Source organism: Spermophilus citellus (genome assembly GCF_964194105.1).
Source record: "Spermophilus citellus genome assembly, chromosome: 6".
In the NCBI taxonomy this organism is placed as follows: Eukaryota; Metazoa; Chordata; class Mammalia; order Rodentia; family Sciuridae; genus Spermophilus; species Spermophilus citellus.
The window spans coordinates 148,739,120-148,762,421 of record NC_138187.1 but is presented as its reverse complement, the minus strand read 5'-3'; the positions used below and the strand labels follow the sequence as shown (position 1 = coordinate 148,762,421).

At 36.1% G+C, this 23,302-nt stretch overlaps 1 protein-coding gene across 1 annotated transcript in view; it reads left to right on the top strand.

The window, feature by feature from the left end:
* HMCN1 (hemicentin 1) overlaps nucleotides 1-23,302 on the top strand; it is a 415,431-nt gene that overhangs the window by 143,318 nt on the left and 248,811 nt on the right. Inside the window, exons 5-6 of the mRNA XM_081299050.1 lie at nucleotides 14,284-14,455; nucleotides 16,267-16,373. Coding sequence (XP_081155176.1) covers nucleotides 14,284-14,455; nucleotides 16,267-16,373 — 279 coding nt within the window. The remainder of the gene's footprint in view (nucleotides 1-14,283; nucleotides 14,456-16,266; nucleotides 16,374-23,302) is intronic.

Here is a 23,302-nt window from a genome sequence, read left to right as displayed (position 1 = left end):
CTGCCAATTGAATGCAGTCCAAATTGTATTTGTTGGATGGAATTCCAACCCTTCCAAAATCTGGCCTTCTCTTGCCATCCAAATATACCTCCAAGTATTTCCTAATACTGGGTTCCCCACTAATTAGGCTATCTACTATCAGCCTCCGCAGTGTTGGGTACATTGCTGCCTCTGCACTTCTGCTTCTAAAACATCCTCAACCATGGATAAACTCATCTTTCAGCTTTTAACTTCTTCCTTCCAGCCTTCATGGACCATCCTTCCTACCACCTAATATATAAATCCTTCCAAGACCCCCATGTAGAGCCCATCCTAGTGCATCTGCAGTACTTGATATATATTATGGAACATTTTTCTCATCCATTCCAAGTAATGCCTTTTGTTAAACAAAATTAATATCTATTAAGTGATATTTATTTTACAATCATTAGCACGTCATAGATCAATTCAAAGTGTTTCCTTTCTGACACATAAAATAATGATATATGTCAAAATCATATATATAAAATTTATTTCTAATGACTTCCTGTGTGTCTGGTGTGCTGGCCCAGTGTTGTGGATTTTACTACCACGGAAAAATTTTTTCATTTTACTCCTTTTGAATACCCTAGGCTAAACATATATCTGAACTTCTTGAATATATTTATAGTTGAATTACATTTAAGAAATAGACTTACTGTGATTGCTTAGGTATGTACTTTTATGAATTATATTTTTTCTTTTATTTCAAAAATTTCCTTGAAGTATTATATACATATAGTGAAGTACACACATGCATGTGGCTTAGAACACTTACAAACCTAACACTCCCTGGGTCACCAGCACTCAGACTGAGAACATGCATCAAGACCTCAGAAACCTTCATGCCACCTTCTGGTGACAAGGATTTTTTGTCTTTTGTGTAAATGAAATCATTCAGCCCATGCATTTGAGTGTCTAGTTTCTTTTGTTCAACATTGTTTGTAAATTTCACCCACGTCATTGCATGTACTTGTAGATTGCTCGTTCTTGTTGGTGTGTAGTATTCATTTTGTGAACATTTCTCCATTCCACTCTTGATGTATATTTGGGTGATTTCAAATTTTGATCTGATGCAAATATTGCTGCTCTGAACATTTTTGTGGATATGTACCGGTTTTCTCTTGGTTATATACATAGAAGTGGGAATGCTGGAAAATTAGGTGTAATATGTTCACTCTACCTGATGCCACCTGTTTTCCAAAGCTATTTCAACAGTTATAAGTATGCTGGCTAGGGAATGGGGTTGTAGCTCAGTGGTAGAGCGTTTGCCTAGCACATGTGAGGCACTGGGTTTGATGCTCAGCATCACATAAATATAAATAAATAAAATAAAGGTATAGTGTCCATTTATAACTAAAAAAATAAAATAAATAAAAATGCTGGTATATCACATTTATGCCAACATTTGGTGTTTTCTGTCTGTTTCATTTAAATCGTCCTGGTGCATTATTATTTCTAATTTAACTTAATGAGAGTTTTTTAAAAAAATGACTTAATTGATTTTTTAAAATTTATTATCCTATACATTTTATATTGCATAAATTTTCATTAAAAAACAATTCATTGAACTGATGCAGGACTCATAAAATGAGGTGAAATATCTACACATACCTCTAAATAAAAATGTCTTTAATAACACTTTGGTAATATTTATATGAGTTAAATTTCATAGCTTTTTATTTATTTTTATCTATTCTTTTTAGGTATATGTGATAGTAGAGTATATTTTGACATACTAAACATACATGGAGTGTAACTTATTCTAATTAGGATCCCATTCTTGTGTTTGTGCATGATGTGGAGTTACACTGGTTGTATATTCATATATGAACATTGGAAAGTTGTGTCTGATTCATTCTACTTTCTTTTCTGTTCCCATCCCCTTTCCTTCTCTTCATTCATCTTTGTCTAATCCAATTAACTTCTATTCTTCCCTCCCTCCTCTTTATTGTGTGTTAGTATTCACGTATCAGAACATTAGCCTTTGGTTTTTTGGGATTGGTTTGTTTCACTTAGCATGATAGTCTCCAGTTTTATCCATTTACCTGCAAGTGCCATAATTTAATTATTCTTTAAGGCTGAGTAATATTTCCTTGTGTAATATACCACATTTTCTTTATGCATTCATCTGTTGAACATAGGTTGCTTTTCCAGCTTAACTATTGTGAATTGAGCTGATATAAACATGGATGTGACTGTGGTACTGTAGTACTGGAGTTATTAAGTTTTGGGGGTATAAAAAGGAGAGGAGTAATTGGGTCAAATGGTGGTTCCATTCCAAGTCTTCTGAGAAATCTCCATACTGCTTTCCAGAGTGGTTGCACCAACTTGCAGTCTCACCAGAAATATCTGAGCAACCTTTCCTCCCACGTCCTCATTAACTCAATTTATTTCTGTGTAGATAAAAATACAGCAACAATTTTGGAAATGTGGTGACAGGTATGGAAGATAAGCACTTTAGACTGAGCTATAGGATTTACATGAAGATAGTGACTAAAGCATTACCATTACTCATTTTGAGTGTTTTCCTGATATTGTGGTTTGGGCTGTTTCTGGTGACATCTTCTGTTGATGTTCATTGTAATCACTTTAGTTTTGTGGCATTCTCCTGACCATTTCCTTTAATTCTCAGTTACCCATTTGGCTCTGCTAACCTTTGAGTAAGAGAATTGAGTATGCTAATTCCTGGAGTTGGGATAACTTAATGAACATTTTGTTGATAACTGCTTTGGATTTAATATCATTTATTATTTTTACATGTTTTAAAATTAATACCAGCACACTTTACTAAGTTAGAAATCAAACATTTGAGTCCCACTTGTGCTACCACTATCTATGGTGAATACGTGTTGCACGTCCAAGCCCTGGTTTGAAATCTGTGTACTAAATCTCTCATGAACAGTTCTTTTTGATTTTTCACAAGTTCTAAGATATTTTTTGTTTGAAATATTAGATAATCAGTCTATAATTTCATTTCTCTATCCTATGATTGCTGAGGGAAACATTGTGGTCTTTTTTTTTTTTTCCTGCCAATACTCTTTCATACCCATGTTTAAGCCAAGACATTCGGTTTCTTATTGAATCCTGAAGCTATATTTTTTAATTGCTCTAAAAGCAAAGATACTGACTTCAGGGAATTTAATTTCAGAGGGTTGTACTGGCTGTGTGGTTAATTGTAATAAAAATTAATTATGACTGAGAAATAAGAAAGGTTTACTCCCTTCTATCACAACAATCCATTTACAGAACAATGCCTTTAGACACCAAGAGATCAGTGCAATAGGTCTCTTGGAATGCTCTATTTCTTTGTGGTCTGGACACTTAAAATGCTGAGCTTAGCCAGTCAATGATGAATTGCATGTTAAGAGTCTCGTACAGAATGAGCACCTGAAAGATCTTTCTTACATTGTCATTGGCTAAAGAATATCATCTGGCATTAGGATTTGACTTTTTCATTGGTAGGGTACACTCTGATTAGTTCATAACATATAAATTACTGCCTTTAGTTTGTTCTCTAACTCCAACCTTAAGCACATTGTTATAAACTCATTTAATATGCTTCAGGACGAGAACTCTGTCTAATCCCTTTTGCCAGCCTAATGTCTCTGAGATGGGTGAGTACATAGTACTAATTAATATGTGTTGAAATAAGAAAGGTATGTAACTATGTGTCATAAGTCTGTGTATAAGCACACTCATAAACATACATGTACCCCAAAACACACACAGGAAAACCAAACTAATTTATGGAACACCTATAGTATATATATATATATAGTAGTGGGTGTGATTTATTTTCTTATGATTCTCTGTTTTCCAATTTTTTTAATATAACATACTTTACTGTCCTGATACATTTAAATACAAATTTTTTAAATAAAATATTTAATATAAAATAACATTTAATTTTTATGAGCTGCAGAAACAGATCCTGGAAATTTATCCCTCAAAATTTTGCCAAAATGAATCTTAGTTTACAGAGAAACTGGGATTCTCTTTTTCTTTCTTTTTTTTTTTTTGAAAGAGAGAAAGAGAATTTTTTAAAAATATTTTTTAGTTTTCGGCAGACACAACATCTTTGTATGTGGTGCTGAGGACCGAACCCGGGCCGCACGCATGCCAGACGAGCGCGCTACCGCTTGAGCCACATCCCCAGCCCCAAACTGGAATTCTCTTAATGGTTCCAATATACAGTGACAAACAGAAGAGTTCTGCAAACCTGTGCTGTATAAGAATCCAAAACTATTGAGCTTCTGTACAATTTGAATTTGTGGCTATAACTTAAGGAGTCTTTCTCATTATTTTTAACAGGTATTGTCATTTATGATCAGTATAATATTTTGTCATTGTAATACATTTCATATGCATTCATGTCCTTTTAATTTCCCCTTTCCCTTTTAATTGCTGAAGTATTCATCTTTCAAGATGACATCTCCTGAACTGACTTACCTCTGGTATTTCTAGTCATAATTAAATGGCATCACAATTGATTTGATTTCTCAAGCTAGAAACCTGAGTCATTCTAGACTTTTTCATATCTCAAATGGCTACCTAGGCAGCATTACATACAAGGTATCTTTGGATCGTGTTTCCTCCTCTTTACTTCCGACATCTTTGGTTCTTCATTATTTCATTATTTTTTGCCTAGTCTGTGTTCAATACCACATTGTTAATCCCTCTGCTTCTAATCTTATCCTGACCCTCCAAAAATCCATCCTCCATATCCTGTTAGTAGGATACTTTAAAACAGAAACTTGGTGGCAACTCCTGTTTCCAGGCTCCTTTAGTGACTTCTACAGATCTTCAGATGAAGGTCTTGTGCTGGCATGCCATGCCAGAACTTCTGTGGCCCTCCAACTTCTTTCCACCTTCATCCTCTACCACTTCACAAGCTTGCCAACTGTGACACACACGAGTGTCTTTCGGATGTGCCATATTGTATCTCCAGTGCCTTTGAACTTGTTACTCCTTCTGTTCCAAAGGCTCTTCTTCTGCTTGTCTATTTGACTCCTGCTCATCCTTCATCCTCAGTTACTATTATGCATGGTTATCTTTCCAGATAAGCTATCCAGAGTTAACTATCTTCTGTGGTAGTATAACCAATGGGTATGTATGTTTGTTGTGGCATCTATTAGAATCTTGTTATTTCTTTCTTTCTTTCTCACTAGACAATAAACCCTTAAAATAGAATACATACTCCTGCCCTCTGGCAGTGTTCTGTAGCATGGAGTCTTTCTCCTAAATACTGTTTGGCTTTTAAGAGATGAAGTCTCATTCTTGTATATAACCCCATTCCCATTTAACCAATTCCATCCTATCCAGACATAGGTACTATTAACCGTCCTTTGAGGAGCTCATACAATCTGACAGTGATGGCTGCCATTTTATTGGTGTTTTAAGTGGGTGAGGAAGTTGTAATTGTCATCCAAAGAATGGGGAATGGTAACCAGTTTACTCTGAAGGTAAGGGATCTTAAGCCCCACGGTCCATCTTTTGCTTGGACTCTTTCTAGAACTTAGAAATGGTTACTTAAAATGTGTTCACAAAGATTAAGCAATATTGCAAAAGTTAAGTATTTAGAGTCTGATTAAAACCACTGTCTTTTCAGCTCTGACTTTCCTTCTGACACAGGTTCCCTTAAGTCCAGTGACATTGTAGGAACCTTGGTTAATTTTTTGGATCCCAACTTCTAATGATGTAAAAAATACCAAACATAGCTGTGTTTGAAAGTTGAAAGTCTCAGTGCATCCCAGTCAAGACTTAAAAACATTTTGATAAATAATTTTAATTTTATTTTTTTGCCTAGAAAATATTGTATTTCCCCCATGGGAATAGATATTAAAGCAAATAACCAAAAAAAAATGCAGGAAAAATAACTATCTGAGAATCTTGTCAGATATTAATAAAACTATTATTAATTTCTAGATTTTTATAAGATTTTAAGTATGTTTCACCTTTTGAAATTTGAACTGTATGCAAAATGTTTTCTCATTCAAGGTAGCTATTTTTATACTGAATTTTCTAGTTTTCTTAAAAAGAGATCCCCAATTGGGTAAGCTTTAGGCCTACACGATCCAGGTCTGCCTCTGAATAGGAGGTATTTGGTGAATCATTGAGGTTCTGTTCTTTTGCTGAGGTCTCTTTCCATGGCTTTGCAGTTAGAAATCCAAAACTTCCCCACTGCTCATTAGCACCATTTCCTAGGTGTGAGCAGGAGAGAATCCTTGTTCCTGGTAGCAAATGCTCAATGGGTATGTGCTGTAATTGTCTAACTGTAGCTTTGTCAACTGGCATACACAGGGAATGTATTTTTGTCACTTTTGGATATCTGGCAATACTTGGTAAAACAACTCTACCTAAATGTTCACCGACTTAATGTAAAATTTCTCCTTAGGTTATAAATCAGTCTCATTCTGTCTTTAATTGCTAACATACTATTGTTTAAAATACATAGAAGCAGTATTTTTTCCATAGACCCTCATAAGCTATGTTTCCATTTCTTTGTTTCCTCTTCATCTTCTCAGCTTTTTGAAAATGTCCTCCTGCTTGTTTTACCTTTGCTTTTCAATCCCTTCTCTCTCTCTCTGTTTTTTTAATGACCGGTTTACCTTTTGGTATGCTGATGAATCTGACTTTTTCTCTGATTTAATCCATTGCTTTCATTTACAACCCAATTTGGATTCTTGTTTTTACTTTTCCCTTTTCCCATGAAGGTTACTGAGGTTCATTTCCAATGGCTCTCTCTGAAATGATTAATTTAGTTGTGGGAACTAATAAAGTTTTGCTGTAATTTATTAAGTACGTTTGGCAACTGCTGAATATTCACCTATATTATTACTATTATTACCAGAAGAATCCAAGTTGTTATATAAATTGAAGGGTCTTTTTAATTTTAGATCTGGGAAAACTTAGTGAGTTTTTTTTAGTGTGTGTATGTGTGTGTACAGTGCCAGAGTTTAAAAGTTGTATACTGTTGCATTTTTACCACCTCTATAAAGTATTTGCCAATAATTTTAGTCCACTTTGATGGCTCCTCTTCTTCACTCCCTGAAGCCTACATTGTTATTGTCACTTTTTCCTCATGGAACTACTGAAATGACTGATCATTTAAAATCCTCTAAGTCCTTTACATAGCAGATTTTCTTGAAGTTCTGTGTGCCATCTGAACACAGAAAATCTCTTGGTTTTGAAGATGTTATCAGTTTTTAGGCAGCATCTCAATTTGGATATTTGGAGATTATGATGAGATTTTTAGAAACTTCAAAGTCCTCAGATAATCAGAGCAGAGAGATACAAAAGCCTCCTGTTAGTCACTGAAGGGTCCAGAGTTCAGTGAGAGTTGCCTGTAACTTGACTGAAGATGTCAACCCTAGTGAATACAGATCAACATGGAGGTATGGGCACAGTGAAGTCTTCAAGGGAAGTGTTTGAAGCGCCCTAAGAGGGGAGATCCTAAGAGTGAGGATCCCCAGTTACCAGACTAGTGATTTCAATTATATGGTAGTTCATGTACCTACATGCCATATTAAATGTGTCCATATGGGTATGGAAAGACAGGTAAAAAAGGTATGAGTAGACAGCGAGCCAGGGTAAGGACCTAGTAACTTCAGTAATACTCAGGTACCTCCCTAACTAGGACTTGATTTGGTTACTGATATAGAGCCAGAGTATAGTTTGGACATATTTCTGCTTTTAGGGTAGCCAGGAGTGAGATCCTAACTGGTTTATACATGTAGATACATATGTATTGTCATGGCTTAAATCTGGAATGTTTCCTCCCCCCCCCCCAGAGCACATGTTGAAGACTTGGTCTCCAGTGCAGTGGTATCCAGAGTGGGGCTTTTGGAAAGTGTTTAAATCATGAGGTCTATAACCTCATCAGTGGATTAATCCATTTGATGGATTAATAGTTTGAATGGGCCACAGGGAGAAAGTGAGAAGTGTAGACAGGTGGGGTACAGTTGGAGGAAGTAGGTTGCTTTGGGGGACTGGACTGTATCTTGTCCTGGCCCCTTCCTCTCTCCATCTCTTTCTGGTTCCTGGCTGTCATGAGCGGAGCAGCTTTCCTCCACCACAGCTTCCACCAGATCTTCTGCCTCAACTGAGGCCCAAAGCAATGGAATCAGCCAACCATTGACTGAAACCTCTGAAACTGGGGGTTGAAATAAAAGTTTCTTCCTCCAAGTTGTTTGTCAGGCATTTTGGGCACAGTATAGAAAGCTAACAAATCTATATGTATGTAACACATGCCTGACTGTGTGTGTGTGTGTGAGAATGTTATGTATTTTTACAAATTCCTTTTAATCTAGGAAGAATTGAATGGGACAGTGGAAATCCCTGAAATCTGTCTACTCTAACACAGGTAGATATTTGTTAGAAAAAGAAGAAAAAGAAAGAATAAAACAACTTTGAAACAAAGTCAAGCAAATGAAACAGAATTTAATGTGAGACAGGAATGATTGAGTGATAAAAAATAATCCATCTTTTGTACCTTCATTATTTTAAATAAGGCATATTTTCTGGCAAGCTAAATTTCCTCTTTGTAACACACTGAAGTTGTGACACACAAGAATTTGCTGAAGATAAATTAATGAAATATACTTTGACACTTTAAAATAGCTAATAGGAATGATTTCACCCTTTAAAAAATGTCTGAAGTCTGATTTTATTTTTTCAGCTGTTGTGCATCAGAAACTTTCATCATGTAGAAGGTGTGGTAGTTTTGTACGTGTTTTAGGTGCTCGCTGAGTTGAAGTCGAGGATCACTCCTTTCATCAGTCATGTCTAGAGTCTCCAGTGAGCCCCAATTTTCTTTTCTTTTCACAAAACCTTTATTAAGGTATAATTCATGTCATAAAATTCACCCCTTTAAAGTATGCCCTCCAGTCTTAGTATGATCACAGAATTTATAACCATCACCACAATTTTTTTAATGCCTTCTTGTTTCCTAACTCCCTTCAACCCATATTCTGTATATGAACTAGGTAAAATTTTAGTTGTAACAGAAAAGCCTTATTATCCAGAAGTACCTGGGACCCATAATTTATTTCTTATTTTGCTTTTGCATAGCTTCACCATGAACCTTTATAAGCTGTAGAATGAATGATTAACCACACTTGTTTAGTTCATGAGCACTTGCTGCTGTTGGCAAGGCTCACTGTAGAATTTTCCAAAAAACAAAAACAAAACCCCTCCAGTATTCAAAGAGTAATACAAAGGGATTTCATCTGGAGAAGACCCTCTCAAGAGACCTAAGTTGGTAACATTTCTTTAACGAATTTGCTAAGATCTGCAAATGATAACATTGGATTTGTCAGCATAGTAAATCGATCTATTTTTAGGAATATACCGAAATTAACCAAACACAGCAGTGTTGTGTAAAATCAGAACACCAACTCATTCATCTATAGTGAGAAACCTGTCTGCCACAAGTCTAGAACACCTGTGTTGACACAAGTAGTGTGTTGGCTGTCTGCATGCTTATGTAAAGGGCCTGCAGGTCACCATCTGACAGCTCCCTGGAGTCAGAACAAGGGGAGACTTGCTCCAAGGCTCTATTCTGAGCCATTATGTATTAATACCTAAGTTTATTTGCACAGGATGATCCCCCCTCCCCGTTTCCCCTAAATTCCATAAATTCCATTGTATCTGACTTCATCCTCTCACCTGAACTCCATATCCATGTGTCTGAGTGCCTCCTTCATGCTTCTACTTGGACCCTCAATTGATGCTTAGTGACTTCTAAGCAAGTCCTGTATTATGGGCTCTGGGCTATACTGAGGGGTAGGAATGAACTTGAACTCAGTCTGTCCTGAGTATCCAAAGGTGTATCTCAGCACTGGCAGGCTTTCCTCACTTCTGACCTGGCTATCTATCATATAGGCTTTACCACAAAAGGATCATCTGGAAAACATAGCAGGTCTTTTTCACATCAAAAGCAATGTAGATTTAAAGGCTTTAATGTTTTTACATTGTTCAATTCTTGAATTTATTGCCAAAATAGTGATTAAAAACATATGGCATGCAAAACATCATGATTAGATTGGCTATTTCTCTTTAACTCCCATGTAAGCATTGTAAAGCTCCTACTGGTATTAGGGCTATTACACCACGTTTTCCTAGGGTAGTCTCCTCTATTTAGATGGGACCATTTATACCTAACCAATGTTCCACCATCTCTGTGCTGGAAAAAATTCTGTAAGAATTACATGAAAAGCATGTAAATTTTGCATTAAAATAAAACTGGCTTAATTCCAGAGATTTCACCTCGGCATTTTTAAATCCCAGGCTAACCAACCAAACAAAGAAATGAAAATTAAATTCAGCCTGGTGCTCATATTTAAGAGCACACATGTGAGTTTGAATCCTGTTCCATTTCAATGCTGAAAATTCAGTGCTGAGCAAGGACTTTGTCACAAACACAGAGCCGTAATTAGGCATCTGCCATGTCCCATACATTGTGAATAAATCAGCCATGGTCTCCACCTTCATAGAATCCACAGTTCAGTAAGGAAGATAATAAACAAGAACAATAATAACAACACCACAAATAAACACATAATTGCAAATTATATCACCCACCTTACCCTTTGTTACAAAAAAAAATGTCATGGGGAAATTCAGGTGGATATAACTCATTATATTAAGACCCTTCAAGCAAAAACTGTTTTTCTGGTTCTTTTCTTGAAGATGTATACAAAAATTCACTGTACTTCCTTCCTATGTAACACCACTCTGTCTCCTCTTGCAGAATAATGTATTCCAGTTTTGTGCTTTCAAACCTAGTTGCATCTCATTACAGAGTTGATTAGATTTATGAACTTATTTTTAAGTATTGATTATTACATAGGTCTAAAAATCATTAAACTGTAAGATCATCCATAGTAACACAAGGGGCTTATATAAGTAATGTAACTATTGAGCCAGAACCAGTCTGGTCAGGCTTTTAAAATATACAGGAACCTACTTCAGATATCAGTTTCATCATCTATCAAATTAAGGAGCTGGATTAGATGGTCTCAAAGGCTCTTTGTACACATAAACTGCTACAAATCACTTGAGAGACATTTCTACATAAAAACTTTCAGTGTACTATAAGCAGTTCCCTAGTGGACTGAAAATTTTTTTGTGTGTTGATAAAAATGCACAATCCAAAGACTTCAGATTAGTCTGGTTTTATTCCTTTTGTCTTTTTATAAGAGAAGATCCATTTGCAATCTCATGAGACCATTTCCCAGAGTTAGAGAATTAGAGATTTTTCCTTGATCAGAGAACCTGAACCCTCCCTTATGATGTATTCTATAGCTTGCAGAATAGCCTGTTCTTTTACTCATTTGTTAGTAGAATCTGTATTTTCTAATAAATGAGTTGCATCTGTTTTTGATTTGATTTTTCTTCTGAGTAGATAAAAGTGATTTGAGACTCCTGACAGAAGCCTGCATTATGTCTTTCTCAACAAGTAATATTATGATACATGATAATCTCTTTGTGAAGGCCTCATAAATGGTGATGAATTGGAAGCAGTATTAAAAGTTAACCAATGCTTGCTTTATGTTCTGTAGCATTTGAATACACTTGCCTTATGAATACGCAACTAAATTAGGAAGGCTTCCATTTTTCTGACAGTGCTGCAGGCTTGGATGTTTTCATGTGTGGCTAACAGACAGCAGATGGACTCCCAGTAACTGAAACTTCTCTACATTGTATTTGAAGGGAGGATATATTTGAGGAACCACTCATAGATATGTTGTCAATTTACAGGAGGATGTATATAAAAACTGACCTTGCTTCCATTTCTACTTGAAGATATTGCATTTCATTATTAAACTTGAGATGCCATGTAGTTCTTAGTGTGACTTGTTATGTAATCCATTTTCCACTTCTTCAACTGAGAATCATTTACGACCATGTTATATGTCTTGCCCTTAAGATAAATGTTCTGTCCATTTGTCCAATATCTCTGTCATTTACTCCTTTTAGTCTATGAATCAGCTATTATACTCCAGGTAATTTTTTTATCAGTTAAATTTGTCAGTTGCTTTCCTAGACCCTGAGTCAGTCCTTTGAATTTTCTTGAGTTGGGTAGACCCTTTCAGCCATGTTCTATGTTGACATAAAAATATCAATACTCTGATTAATAAGGTATGTGTTCTATATGTGGTCAAATACTGGTTATGGCCAATCCTGTTTCTGTTACCATATGAACAGATTCAATGAGTGGAATAATTCATACCCTCTTTTCAAGCACCAGACCTCACTAAAAACTCATTTTCAAATAATGGCATCTGCTGCTTTAGACAGTGATACATGCTTTATTTCATATGTAAAATCCAGTTGCTTTATAAGGAGAAATGTTGAGGAAATATATCATTTGACTTACAGGGTCATTAGGTGTAGTTGATACTGGTTTTCTGTTCAACCCATTTATGGTAATACTGCAGGTTTTTCTTTGTGATACATCACTGTCTCACTCCTCTGCCCAAAACTCTTCAGTAATTTTCCTTGGTATCTTTATGAAAAACTATAATGTGATACCCTGATGTTGAGGCCATCCATAGTCTGGTGCCTTCCAATTGCCCAGCCTCATCTTACTTTTTCCTTTTATCTGAGCATGTCACTGCAGCCGGATGGAGTCACCATATTTACAGCCTATTTGTAGTCCTTCTGTCTCTGTGTGCTTACTTGGATCCTCTCTGCTACCTAGTGTGAAATTGCTTTTTTACTCATTTGCAGAAATGTTTTCTATCTTTCATTGCTAGATTTTTTTTTTGGCCTATGAAGCCATTGCTGGTACACATCACTAGAGGAGAGAAAGGAATTTATGTGGGGAGAGACACAACTAGTAGTTCAATATCCACTGTGTGGGAGCATTGTGATGCCATTTTACATAGATTATTTGAACATGCATTCTTTGACTTAAGAATTCATATTGCATTCTCTTATTTAGGAAAAACATCATTATTATCATGTTCAACTTCACTGACATTAGTAGTTTTAGATACTTGAAGAAATAAAGTGATTTTTGATGCTTGATAAAGGCAGGAACATGTATGAAAATAAATAACATATAATAACAGTAAAAACATTTAGTAAATACTAGTACAGAGAAGAAGAGCAGCTAAAATATACTCAGTAATATCTAGTACCTGGAAGAGAACTTCACACAGTAAACATTTGTTTCACGATGAACTTAATTGCCTCATATTGTTATTATATGACAATATGTCTTAGCTGCTTTCCTTTGCCCTTGAGGTAGGAGGAAAAAAATAGGAAAAGGATCTTTTTATAGAAAATAAAGTATTTGATACTTAATTTGTAACTACTCCTGCTGAAATTAGACATTTTTATTTATTTTTAATAGCTTGATTATAGCTTATATTTAGCTTATTTAGTCTTATGTCTAACTACAAGTTATTTACAATGACATAAAATCTTGAAGGACATATAAAACATATGGATGAGTTAGACTAAAGATTACCATGATTTACAGTGAATTGTTGTAAGATCTGTATATCAGTACTTATCCAGCATGCACCAATTAACTAATGGAATTTTTTTTTGAATTTGCAAAACACTCTGAGAAGTGAAAGTTTTCCTTGTCCACAGCTCTTTTAAGCTCAATTTCTTAATATTAAAGACTACTTTTCAATAACGCACTACCTAAATTGGTTGTAATCTAAAATATTTTTCTATTTTATTTAAATAGTTACTTGCCCTGTTATTCTTGGTATTTATTCATTTTATCAGAGAAATGATTATTTTCTCGATATTGCAATTATTTTTCAATAGATACTACAATATTTTAAAACACTATAAGTCATTACAATATGTTGTAATGTGATGATTAATATACCAAAATTGGATCTGGTAACTTACCAAGAGGGTATCTTTTCAAATTGCATCTAGAAAGAAATGATTCAGAAAAAAAGAATGGAGAAAAAAACGAACCTCACAATATCAGCACTACTATGCTTTTCGTAGATTCATTTCTCTTGGGATAGTAAGAATTGCAGTATCTCTGCATTTTACACTTTGCTGGTGTTTGGAGGAAAGACTTCATATTTGAACATGGGCTAAACCAGCTTTTCATTCTGAATCTATAGTAACCAGAGGTAGGACAAGTTCTATCTTCACTGTGACTAAAATAAAACATTAGTACCTGAAGTGCCTGCCTGGGTCAGGTGACTTACTACAGCACCTGAAATAGTGGTGGTCTGGGCTATAAATGCTTTCTGAAATCACTCATGCTTTTTTCTCTTATAGGTGTTAAAATGGGTAGAAGAAGCAGTGCAGGCCTCCAAAGTGCACCTCTTATCCACAGATCATTTGGAACAGTCTGTAAATACTTGGAAAATTCCCTTTGATCCCAGCCTCAAAGAGGTCACTGTGTCTCTGAGTGGTCCTTCTCCCATGATTGAGATTCGCAATCCTTTAGGTAAGATAAATCCAACACGATGTAATAAAGTACAAAACTCATGGGGCTAGGGGTAAAATACTTTTGCACAGTTATTCATGTCACGCTAAAGCCAGCTTCAGGAATATATTCAATAAATTCAGAAGTGACTATAGAAAATGCTTTTAAAAACCAAAACATTTTTTTGGTCTTAAGCATGGTTGAATTAACATGAGATTCAAAGAACTAAAACTTCCCATGTTTAAACAGATCAAATTCAGTAAATTGATCATAGTTAAATTATTAAAAAGAAACATTTAAATTGAACCTGATATTATATTTTTTAGTCTATACGTAACATGTTTCACAGAAACTTATTCTGTAAAATTGAACATTTTTTGTAATTTTAAAATGAATCACACTAAAACATTTCTAAAACAATTATCTGATTTTTCACTATCATTTTTGTGGTGACATTTGATATTAACAACTATCTTCTATAAAATCAAAATTATGTTCTCAATGAGGAATGTTATAATGTACTGCTTCCTCAATTATCTTTTAAAATTACATGATTTTCCTGAATCCTTTGCTAGTGGATAAATTATTTCTTACATTGAAAAATAATCTAATAATAAAAAAATCTAAATTTTTAACATTTGCATTTAGAAATATTTTTGTTATCTATTGATATCTGCAGAATAGTTGTATTTACACAGTGCTTTTGTTATATGTTGCATATTTTTTCTCTTTATGAATATTAACTGAAAGGAAAAGAGCTAACTAGCTTTCTTTGTTTGAATCTGAGAAGAAAATAATTCCTAAAAGAAAACAACGTATGAAATTGTCCTTAGAGGCCACATCCACATCAGCAAGCACTGAAATTTATAAAACAAGTAAAACCTCTTTTTCAAAACTTCTATAGGTTTGGCCTTATTAGTGGGTTTGTCTCTTGGGGTCACATTCCACTGTAATGGTAACCATACTGCCCAGGAAAGACATGTGTTTTTCATGACATGGATACTTAAAAGTACCTGAAACCATTGCATTTTGTTTCTACTACTTTTAAAAGTCATTAGGCATACAATGATTGCAAAACTTTCAATTCAAACATAGGGTGTTTGCAATCTATTTGTTTATGTATTTTAAAAGTAGTTGGTAGGAAGGCCGGGAGGGAAAAGCTAAACTATGGCTTGCTTCCATATTTGCTTTTTTTTTTTCTTCCTTAAGTTCCAACTATTAGATACTTTTAGCTAAATCTCAGGTTGGCAGGATGGTCTCATTCCACCGCTTATGATACTGCTTCTTTTAATTATTTATATGACACATAAAGCCTTCTCCTGTGCTTCATGGAAAACTAGTTGAAGTTTTGAACATGGTGCAAAGATATGCCCAGAGCTCTCATGTCACCAATACCTTGGTTGATCTCTGAAAAGACATTTATTCTGGTTCGCTGAGTTTGCCATGTACTTAATCTCAATGTCTCCAGTGACTGCACATAACTTGTTCTAATTGTTGTTTATCTAGGCTGGCTTTGGAAGTGATCACTTTTGTCAGTTGTTATTCTTACTTTGCCATCAAATTAACATTACAGATGGGAACCTATTACTTCAGTCCCAGTATCCAAGTATATTTTAGACAAAAATAAAAAAATATTTTAAGCTGTGGGCACGAATGCCTGCCACAACATAGAAAAGAAAAGCCCTTTGGGTTAGTTTGCAAGACATTAGTAAAAAACTGTCTTTGCATTATTTGAAATCGGATCATACTCTTAGCTTTATGTAATGTTAAATTAGCTAATATTCTTAACTGGGAGAAAGATTATGCTTGTTACCTTTCTGTTTGTTTTTCAGGGAAGCTGATCAAAAAGGGATTTGGCCTGAATGAGCTATTAAATATCCATAACTCTGCCAAAGTGGTGAATGTGAAGGAGCCAGAGGCTGGGATGTGGACAGTGAAGGTACTGTTAATTCACAAAGGCTGTTTATTATTTTACTTTATGTTGGCCTGTTGTAGAAAGTATGTACAACAGTTTACTTATGTCTAATCTTGCCATAATGGAGAGTGCTGCTAATAAAAACCAGTCCACCTAGTGCATGCCTCAGAGTGTCTTGATCTTGAATTTGGTAATGTTACGTGTTGATGACCGTGAATATCATCGGTGCTTCAGGATAATGCTTAAAATTTTTGAATAGTTTTCCTATTGTCAAACCTGTGGGTTGATTTTATTGTCATCCCTTGCTCCAAAATCATCAGACCTGGAGCCAGTAGAGTAATTGGCTCTGGTGTGGAGGTACCTGGGTGTGAATCTCAATCTTAACAACTGTACTGTTCAAGAACAGAACTCTGTGCCTTGCTTTCCTCCTTTGTCTTTAAGGGTGGCAGTCCTTGACTTCTTAAATTTGGTCTGAAAATTAAGGTAAGATGAGACAGTTAAATACTCCATGTAGCTTCTGTTACAGTGCAAGCTCTCAAGCTCTCAAAGAACCCTTGTTGTTTGGTTGGATCTACATGCGTTGTTTTCTTTAACACAGCAATGATAATTGAAAACTGGAATTTCATCTTAAGAGTTTTATCACCATTTTAGTGAAGCACCCAATTTTGGCACATAGAGGAAAGATGGAAAGAACATGCACTTGAAATTTAGGCTTCAGTAAATCAGAAATCTAACTTGGCTGCAGGTTCCTGGGTGACCCACAGTGGTCAATGCTGAGGGACTTGCTGTATTTCTCAGACTGCCTAATGTACCCTGGCCTCCTTCCAACTCCAGCATTTTCATTTCTGTATCTGGGAGGCTTTTTTTTTTTCCTTCCTCCCCAGAACAGGAGAAGGCTGTTCTGCTGAGGAATTAACACTTCTCAGGAGCAGCCTTCACCCCCAGAAGGAATGAGGTCCAGGTGTTTATCCAGAGAGCAGCCATAAAAGCACACCCTTGACTGGCCTCTTCTTTTTCCCTTCTTCCTATCAGCAGGCTTTGCATGTCCCAAGTCAACAACTTGCTCTAAAATCCTTCTGGGAGAACCTGAAGGAAGATACCTGAGCATGATTTCCTCCTTCACTGGCTCAGCTTTCCTACACAAGAAACAGGATTTCTGGGACTGTGATTCAGATGATAGAACTGCTGCAAAAGTGTGTGACTGTGATAAGTCTTAGAAATTCAGGGAGCTGATTTTGCATGCCAGTCAGTTTTTGGTCTTTGAAGAGAATATCTACATTGATTTCCCCAGTTTAAAGAAGGACCGTTTACATAGGAACACCATTCAAGGCCTAGGAGGTAATTTACTTACTATCAGAAATCAAACCCTGTAGGGAAAATGGAGTATGGGTTATTGGAGGTGGATTATATAGAATAAGAAGATATATGAAAGTCAGTGTGAAAGCAAATCTTGAAATTTCTTAACGAATGGACCAGAAAAGGTCCTATATGCCTGTTTGAGTCACCCAGTTCCTTGCATAGTAGGTGCCCAGTGTTTATTGGAGGTATGTGATTGGCAATGGTGAAGAGTTATGTTGCTATAATATTTTAAATAAATATGGCTAAATTTGATGTTGCAATTATTTGGATCTAATTGCCTGAAATATGACTAGTGTTGAGTCTGATTTTCTGTGACCACAGTAGGAAGGAATATAAGTGTTGAGTCTCTTTATCCCCCAAATTCTTTCAGCATGACCTAAGCCAGTCCTGTCCTGAGCTAGCAGTTCACTGAGTTAGTCTGTTCCTGCTCTCTGAATAGCAACATGAAGTTATCCATTACTGACTGTGAAATACATGCAAGTGATGCCATTCTTCCACGTTACTGGTAATTTGTTGTGAGATATTTGAACCTGTATTCTGGTGATGTGGATTGCTACCAGCAGTGTTTCCTCTAGTAAAATCCGTGCCTGGAACAGGGATGTTGTATGGCTCTAACCTTGTGCCTAAAACGCCCATTCATTCGGCCATCCATTTAATAAATACTTCCTGAGTGTCTGCCTTTGGCTGTGTTCCATGTGACTGAATTAATGGGCAGTAAGCACATTTAATTGATAATTAGAGTGTAGAGGTACTGGGATTAGCCTGTGAGTGAGGAGGAGAGGGATGATAAGATGGTGAAGTGATGAAAACTGTTCAAACAAGTTTCTAAGCTCAGTCTCCTATAATTAAGAGAATAATAAAAAGACACAATATCTATTATCTCGTCTTACATTTATATATAGTCCCCACCAAAGAACCTCCACTTCTTGTTTTCACTATTTCTAGTGTATAGTTGCCAACAACCAACCAAAGGATATGTTGCAACTTAAAAATAAACTTACATTGCTGTAATGTGAAAGACCCGAAGAATGTATCAGGATGATGCAAAGAAAAGTGAGCTGAATGTACTGACATAAATATTGCTGCTGACATGGGACCTCCCTTTGGGATGACTAATGAATGATAAATGTTTTACCTTTGCTCTTTCTCGAGAAGAGAAATGTGTGAGATTAGATAATGTATCCTTGGAGCTATCTCCCGTGCAACCTGCTATCTGGAAAATGTCTGCTCTGTCAGAAGAATTATTAATGACTTTTTGAATGTTTCAAATAACAGTTTTTATCCCAAGTACAGAGAGCAGTCTATATATTATTTAATGTTTGCAGGATACTGAAATGCCACTCCGCTGAGCCTCAGCCAGTCTTTCTGGTCTTCTTCCATCACTTGACTTTATACACCAGCCAAATACAGTTATGTCCTAGCCCCCATTCTCTACTTTTTCTTCCCCATGTTTCCTGCCCCCGCCCCAATCTATTCCTTCTCCCTAAAATGCCCTTCCTTTCAGTCTGACTTGTAACTGACTCCCAAGGTTCAGATCAGATGGCAACACTTTTACTGAGTCTTTTCAGATTTTTTTTCCTCCAAAATACTCTTTTCTCCTGTAGCATTCAGTGCAATTTTTCTGGTGTGTCCCTTTTGAATTAATTGCTCCCATGTTTTATTTTTATTTATGTACAGATTTTCTCTCCATCGTTGACAATAGAGTATTTTCTGCCACTAGTAAATTCCAGTGTCTGAGAAAAACATTGTGAATAAAACATCAGCCCGTGGGTTCTGAGGGTGTCTAGGGAAGCAGGTAGGAGAGTGGCCTTCTTAGCCCACAGCTTAGGTACTAGCATAGAGCACCTGGATGTGGTTTGTGATTTAAGATGCTACAAGTGGCCATTGCTTTTCATTTGTGGCCTCCATAGCAAGTCCTTGACACATGAGGGCACTTTTACTAAACAGACACGATGAGTCCACTCATTTCTGTAATCATATAAATAACTCAAATGTTCTCACTTGCCTTTGATGTAGGTAAAGCATGCTGTAAAATAGTAACTGAACAGAATATAAAGTTTTATTAAAAACAGAAGAGAAGTTGTTTATGCCACTAAGTTTCCATTTGTAGAGAAGCTGCAAGTCCTGGATCTTATTTCTGAGAAGCAATATGAATTTTCCATTCAGGCAGCTCTATCTATATAGAGAGTGTTCAAATATAGCCACAGAAACCCTTGAGCCCAATTTTGTCCTCTGCTCCTTAAGGGAAACTCCCTGCAAAGATATTAAATAATGGGTTTAGATAATACGAAATGTTTCTATTCATCTGGGATTATCAGTGTGATCATGTAGTTTAACACATCCCCTGGGGTATGTTTCCATTAAGTAAATTTGGACAAATTGTGCTTAGATAATCTCCCAGATAGAAAAGGAGTGTAGCAACCTTGTGATTATATTGAGATTCTGAGACTAGTAGAAATATTTTGGTTTAGATGTTTATGTTGGTTGTCAGAGCATACTAATGAATTTTTGGCAGGGTGAGAATATTTTAGAAATCAGACTCAATTGGCAGAGCTTGTCTAGGAATCATTATTAAATCAACCTCCAGTTTACAAAGGACCACACAGAAAGGTTCTAAGACTGTCCTCCAGTTATTCTCACCTGGTGAGAATAATGTAGACTATATCAGATGTGCTATTTAAATAGGTATATTTTAGGTCAGTGGTATACTGTATGGTGGATTTTTCCAAGAAAATGTCCCAGTTATTTTGATCTGCCAGTGTCAGACTATTAACTAAATATGTCTTCCATTTTAAAATATATTTGCACACTTAGGGATAGATATCCTTGAGTATATATGAACATATGGATGTGTATATATGAATGTGCATATACATATATTTAATAGAAATTATCCTGAAATTTGGGTATATTTCTTTTTTGATCATATTTCCTTCTATGTCCAGTAAAATGATATATAAATCTAGCTAGCATTATTCTATCTTTGTGACTGGCACAGTGCCTGACTAACAATAAGTTTTCAAATAATTGATTGAAACAATCAAGTTTTTTAATTAAAAAATAATATCACTTGAGAGCAAATGCTTCAAATATGGATGGATGTCTATTTGATGTTCAAGATCCATTACTTAATATCTTTTTGGCCTAGAAATATTACTTGACCACCCGAAGTCTGAGTAAAATCATAGCTACTTCATGTTGTCGACCTCCATGAGATATTAGTTAAAAGTGTTGTAACAGTTTCTAACACGCCGGCAGATTAATTAGTAAAATTAGTTATTCTCTCAAATATATGTAAATTATACATTTAATTTTTATTGTAGATATACATGAAATGGGCGGCGCTTATTTGTTTTATTTTTACCTTCAGGAACATTTGCTATTTTAGAAAACATTACAACACTTTAGGGAAGAGAAATAAAAACTACCAACCAATTTCTAATTCAGTTTACAACAGGGCAGATTTCCTATTTAGTGAAGGGAGGAATTCTCACTGGATTAGCACAGGAAGGTTCAGACCTCATTATTGTTCCATGTCATGGAAGGTTGACAGGATGTTCTGCTTCACACAGTCACTCAGGAACTCAAATTGATGGGGAGGCTCCATTATAATTCAAAGCATGCAGCTTCTTCAGTTCCTTTAAAAGGGAAAAGGACAAGAGCATACACTGAATAAATTAGAAGAGATTTCGGTTACTTCTAGCTCATCCCAGAAGTGACACACTTTACCCACTGCATCACCAATGGACCAGAACTCTCATTGCAGCCTGGCGTGCTAGGGCTGTCTCACAGAAGCTTGTGGGGAGTTGGAATGCCCTTTTCTTCCCATCTGTATCCAGTGGCATCATATTGGGAGCTAAGAATCAGCCATGATGGAAGTATTTACTCCATACAAATTAGAACATTTAAAAAATTGAGGTTTACTAATTTTTAGAGAGGAGTTTACCAATAACCCACTAACTGAACTTTCCTAACTGAAATGCAGAATAGCAGCCAGGGGCAGTGGCAAATATCTGTGATCCCAGCTACTAGAAAGACTGAGAAACAGAGGATCACAAGTTCAAGTCCAGCCTGAGCAACTTAGTGATACCCTGTCTCAATACAAAATTTTAAAGAGGGCTGGGAATGTGTATCAGTGATAGTGTGTGCCTAGTGTGCATGAGACCCTGGGCTCAATTCCCAGTATGGAAAAGAAGAATACAGAATAACAGTCACGCAGTTGCAGAGTATTTTTTATTGTCTTCCATGCCTAGGATTTCAAGTCTGCCATGAGATTATGTTATTCTAAAACACTCTGCATAGACTTAGGGACTATAGAAAGAACATTGAACTTGGAATTATTGCCATTTAACTTGCTGTTTTTTTATGGTGCTATATATAAAATCATCTCTGGATGTCAGAGTTAGCAAGGTTATATAAGATGGAACATGCTTAGCATAATGCATCTAGAATAATTTAGTGAGTTCTTGGTGACTCTGACATTAGCTAGTCTCAGGGGAATCTAAAGAAGAGCATTAACACCAGGCTGTTTTCATCATTTATAAGACCCTCAATTATTATGTGCCTGTTGAATCATATTCTCTAGGTGAGGAAGGACATTGTTACTGCCCTGAAGGGGCTTTGAATATAGGCAGATAATTGATAAGCCCTCCTCCTTAAACCTGGGAGTTCCATCTGCAGTAGAGCTGGCCAGGAGACCTGAGCCAAGACCTCAGAGGAGCCACCGGGTTCTCCTGGAGCTCTCCATGGTGCTTGCTCCATGGTGCTTCAGCCTGTCCTGCGTCTTCATTCCTGGTCATCTCACTCCAATCAGAAAACTAGACTCTGGCCCGTTCTCTTCCTTCTTTGACTATTTTGTAGGTCAGGATGACCTATTTATGATTTCAAGATGCCAGTGGCGTCTAGCATCAACTCACCTCTGTCAAATCTAACTTCGCTTCACCTCTGGTTTATGCTACAGCAGCCTGTGAATTCCTGACTCAGATCCCTCCCCAGCTTCATGAACATGAGACTCCTCACTCAGGGCAGGAACGTACCCCACTATAAACATCTTTAAGTTGTATGATTAAGTTGACTATTTAAAACACCTCTAGGAATTTCTAGCCCATGGAAACACTGTCCAGGATCTGGTATGTAGAAAATTTTCTCTTACACTCTGAGCCAGCATGCTGCTCCTAAATTTCCTTGTGAGCTACGGAGAAACGAGGTTAGGGTGGCTCCAACACAAGAGTGATGCTCAAAGATACTCTGTTGACCAGCTTTCTGGAATAATACTCTAATTTTAATGTAACAGATTGATGCTACCTGATATAAAAGTATCAGGTAGAAAATATTAAAAGTAATCTTGGCTTTCTAGTTTTATCACATATACGGAAAATAATATTAGGAAGGCTCAAATAATTTGGAGGATAAGGGAAGGAGAAGAAATACAGCTTGGTTGCCTCTGCTTAACTCAGTTACAGAACTAGTTGAATTTTCTTTGCCCCAGAACACCTCCATATCATCTAGTACCTGCTCCACTGCTATTTTTAACAAATTATTTAACCTCTTTGATTTGTGAAATGAGAATAATAATGGTACTCTCAGAGGAGCTT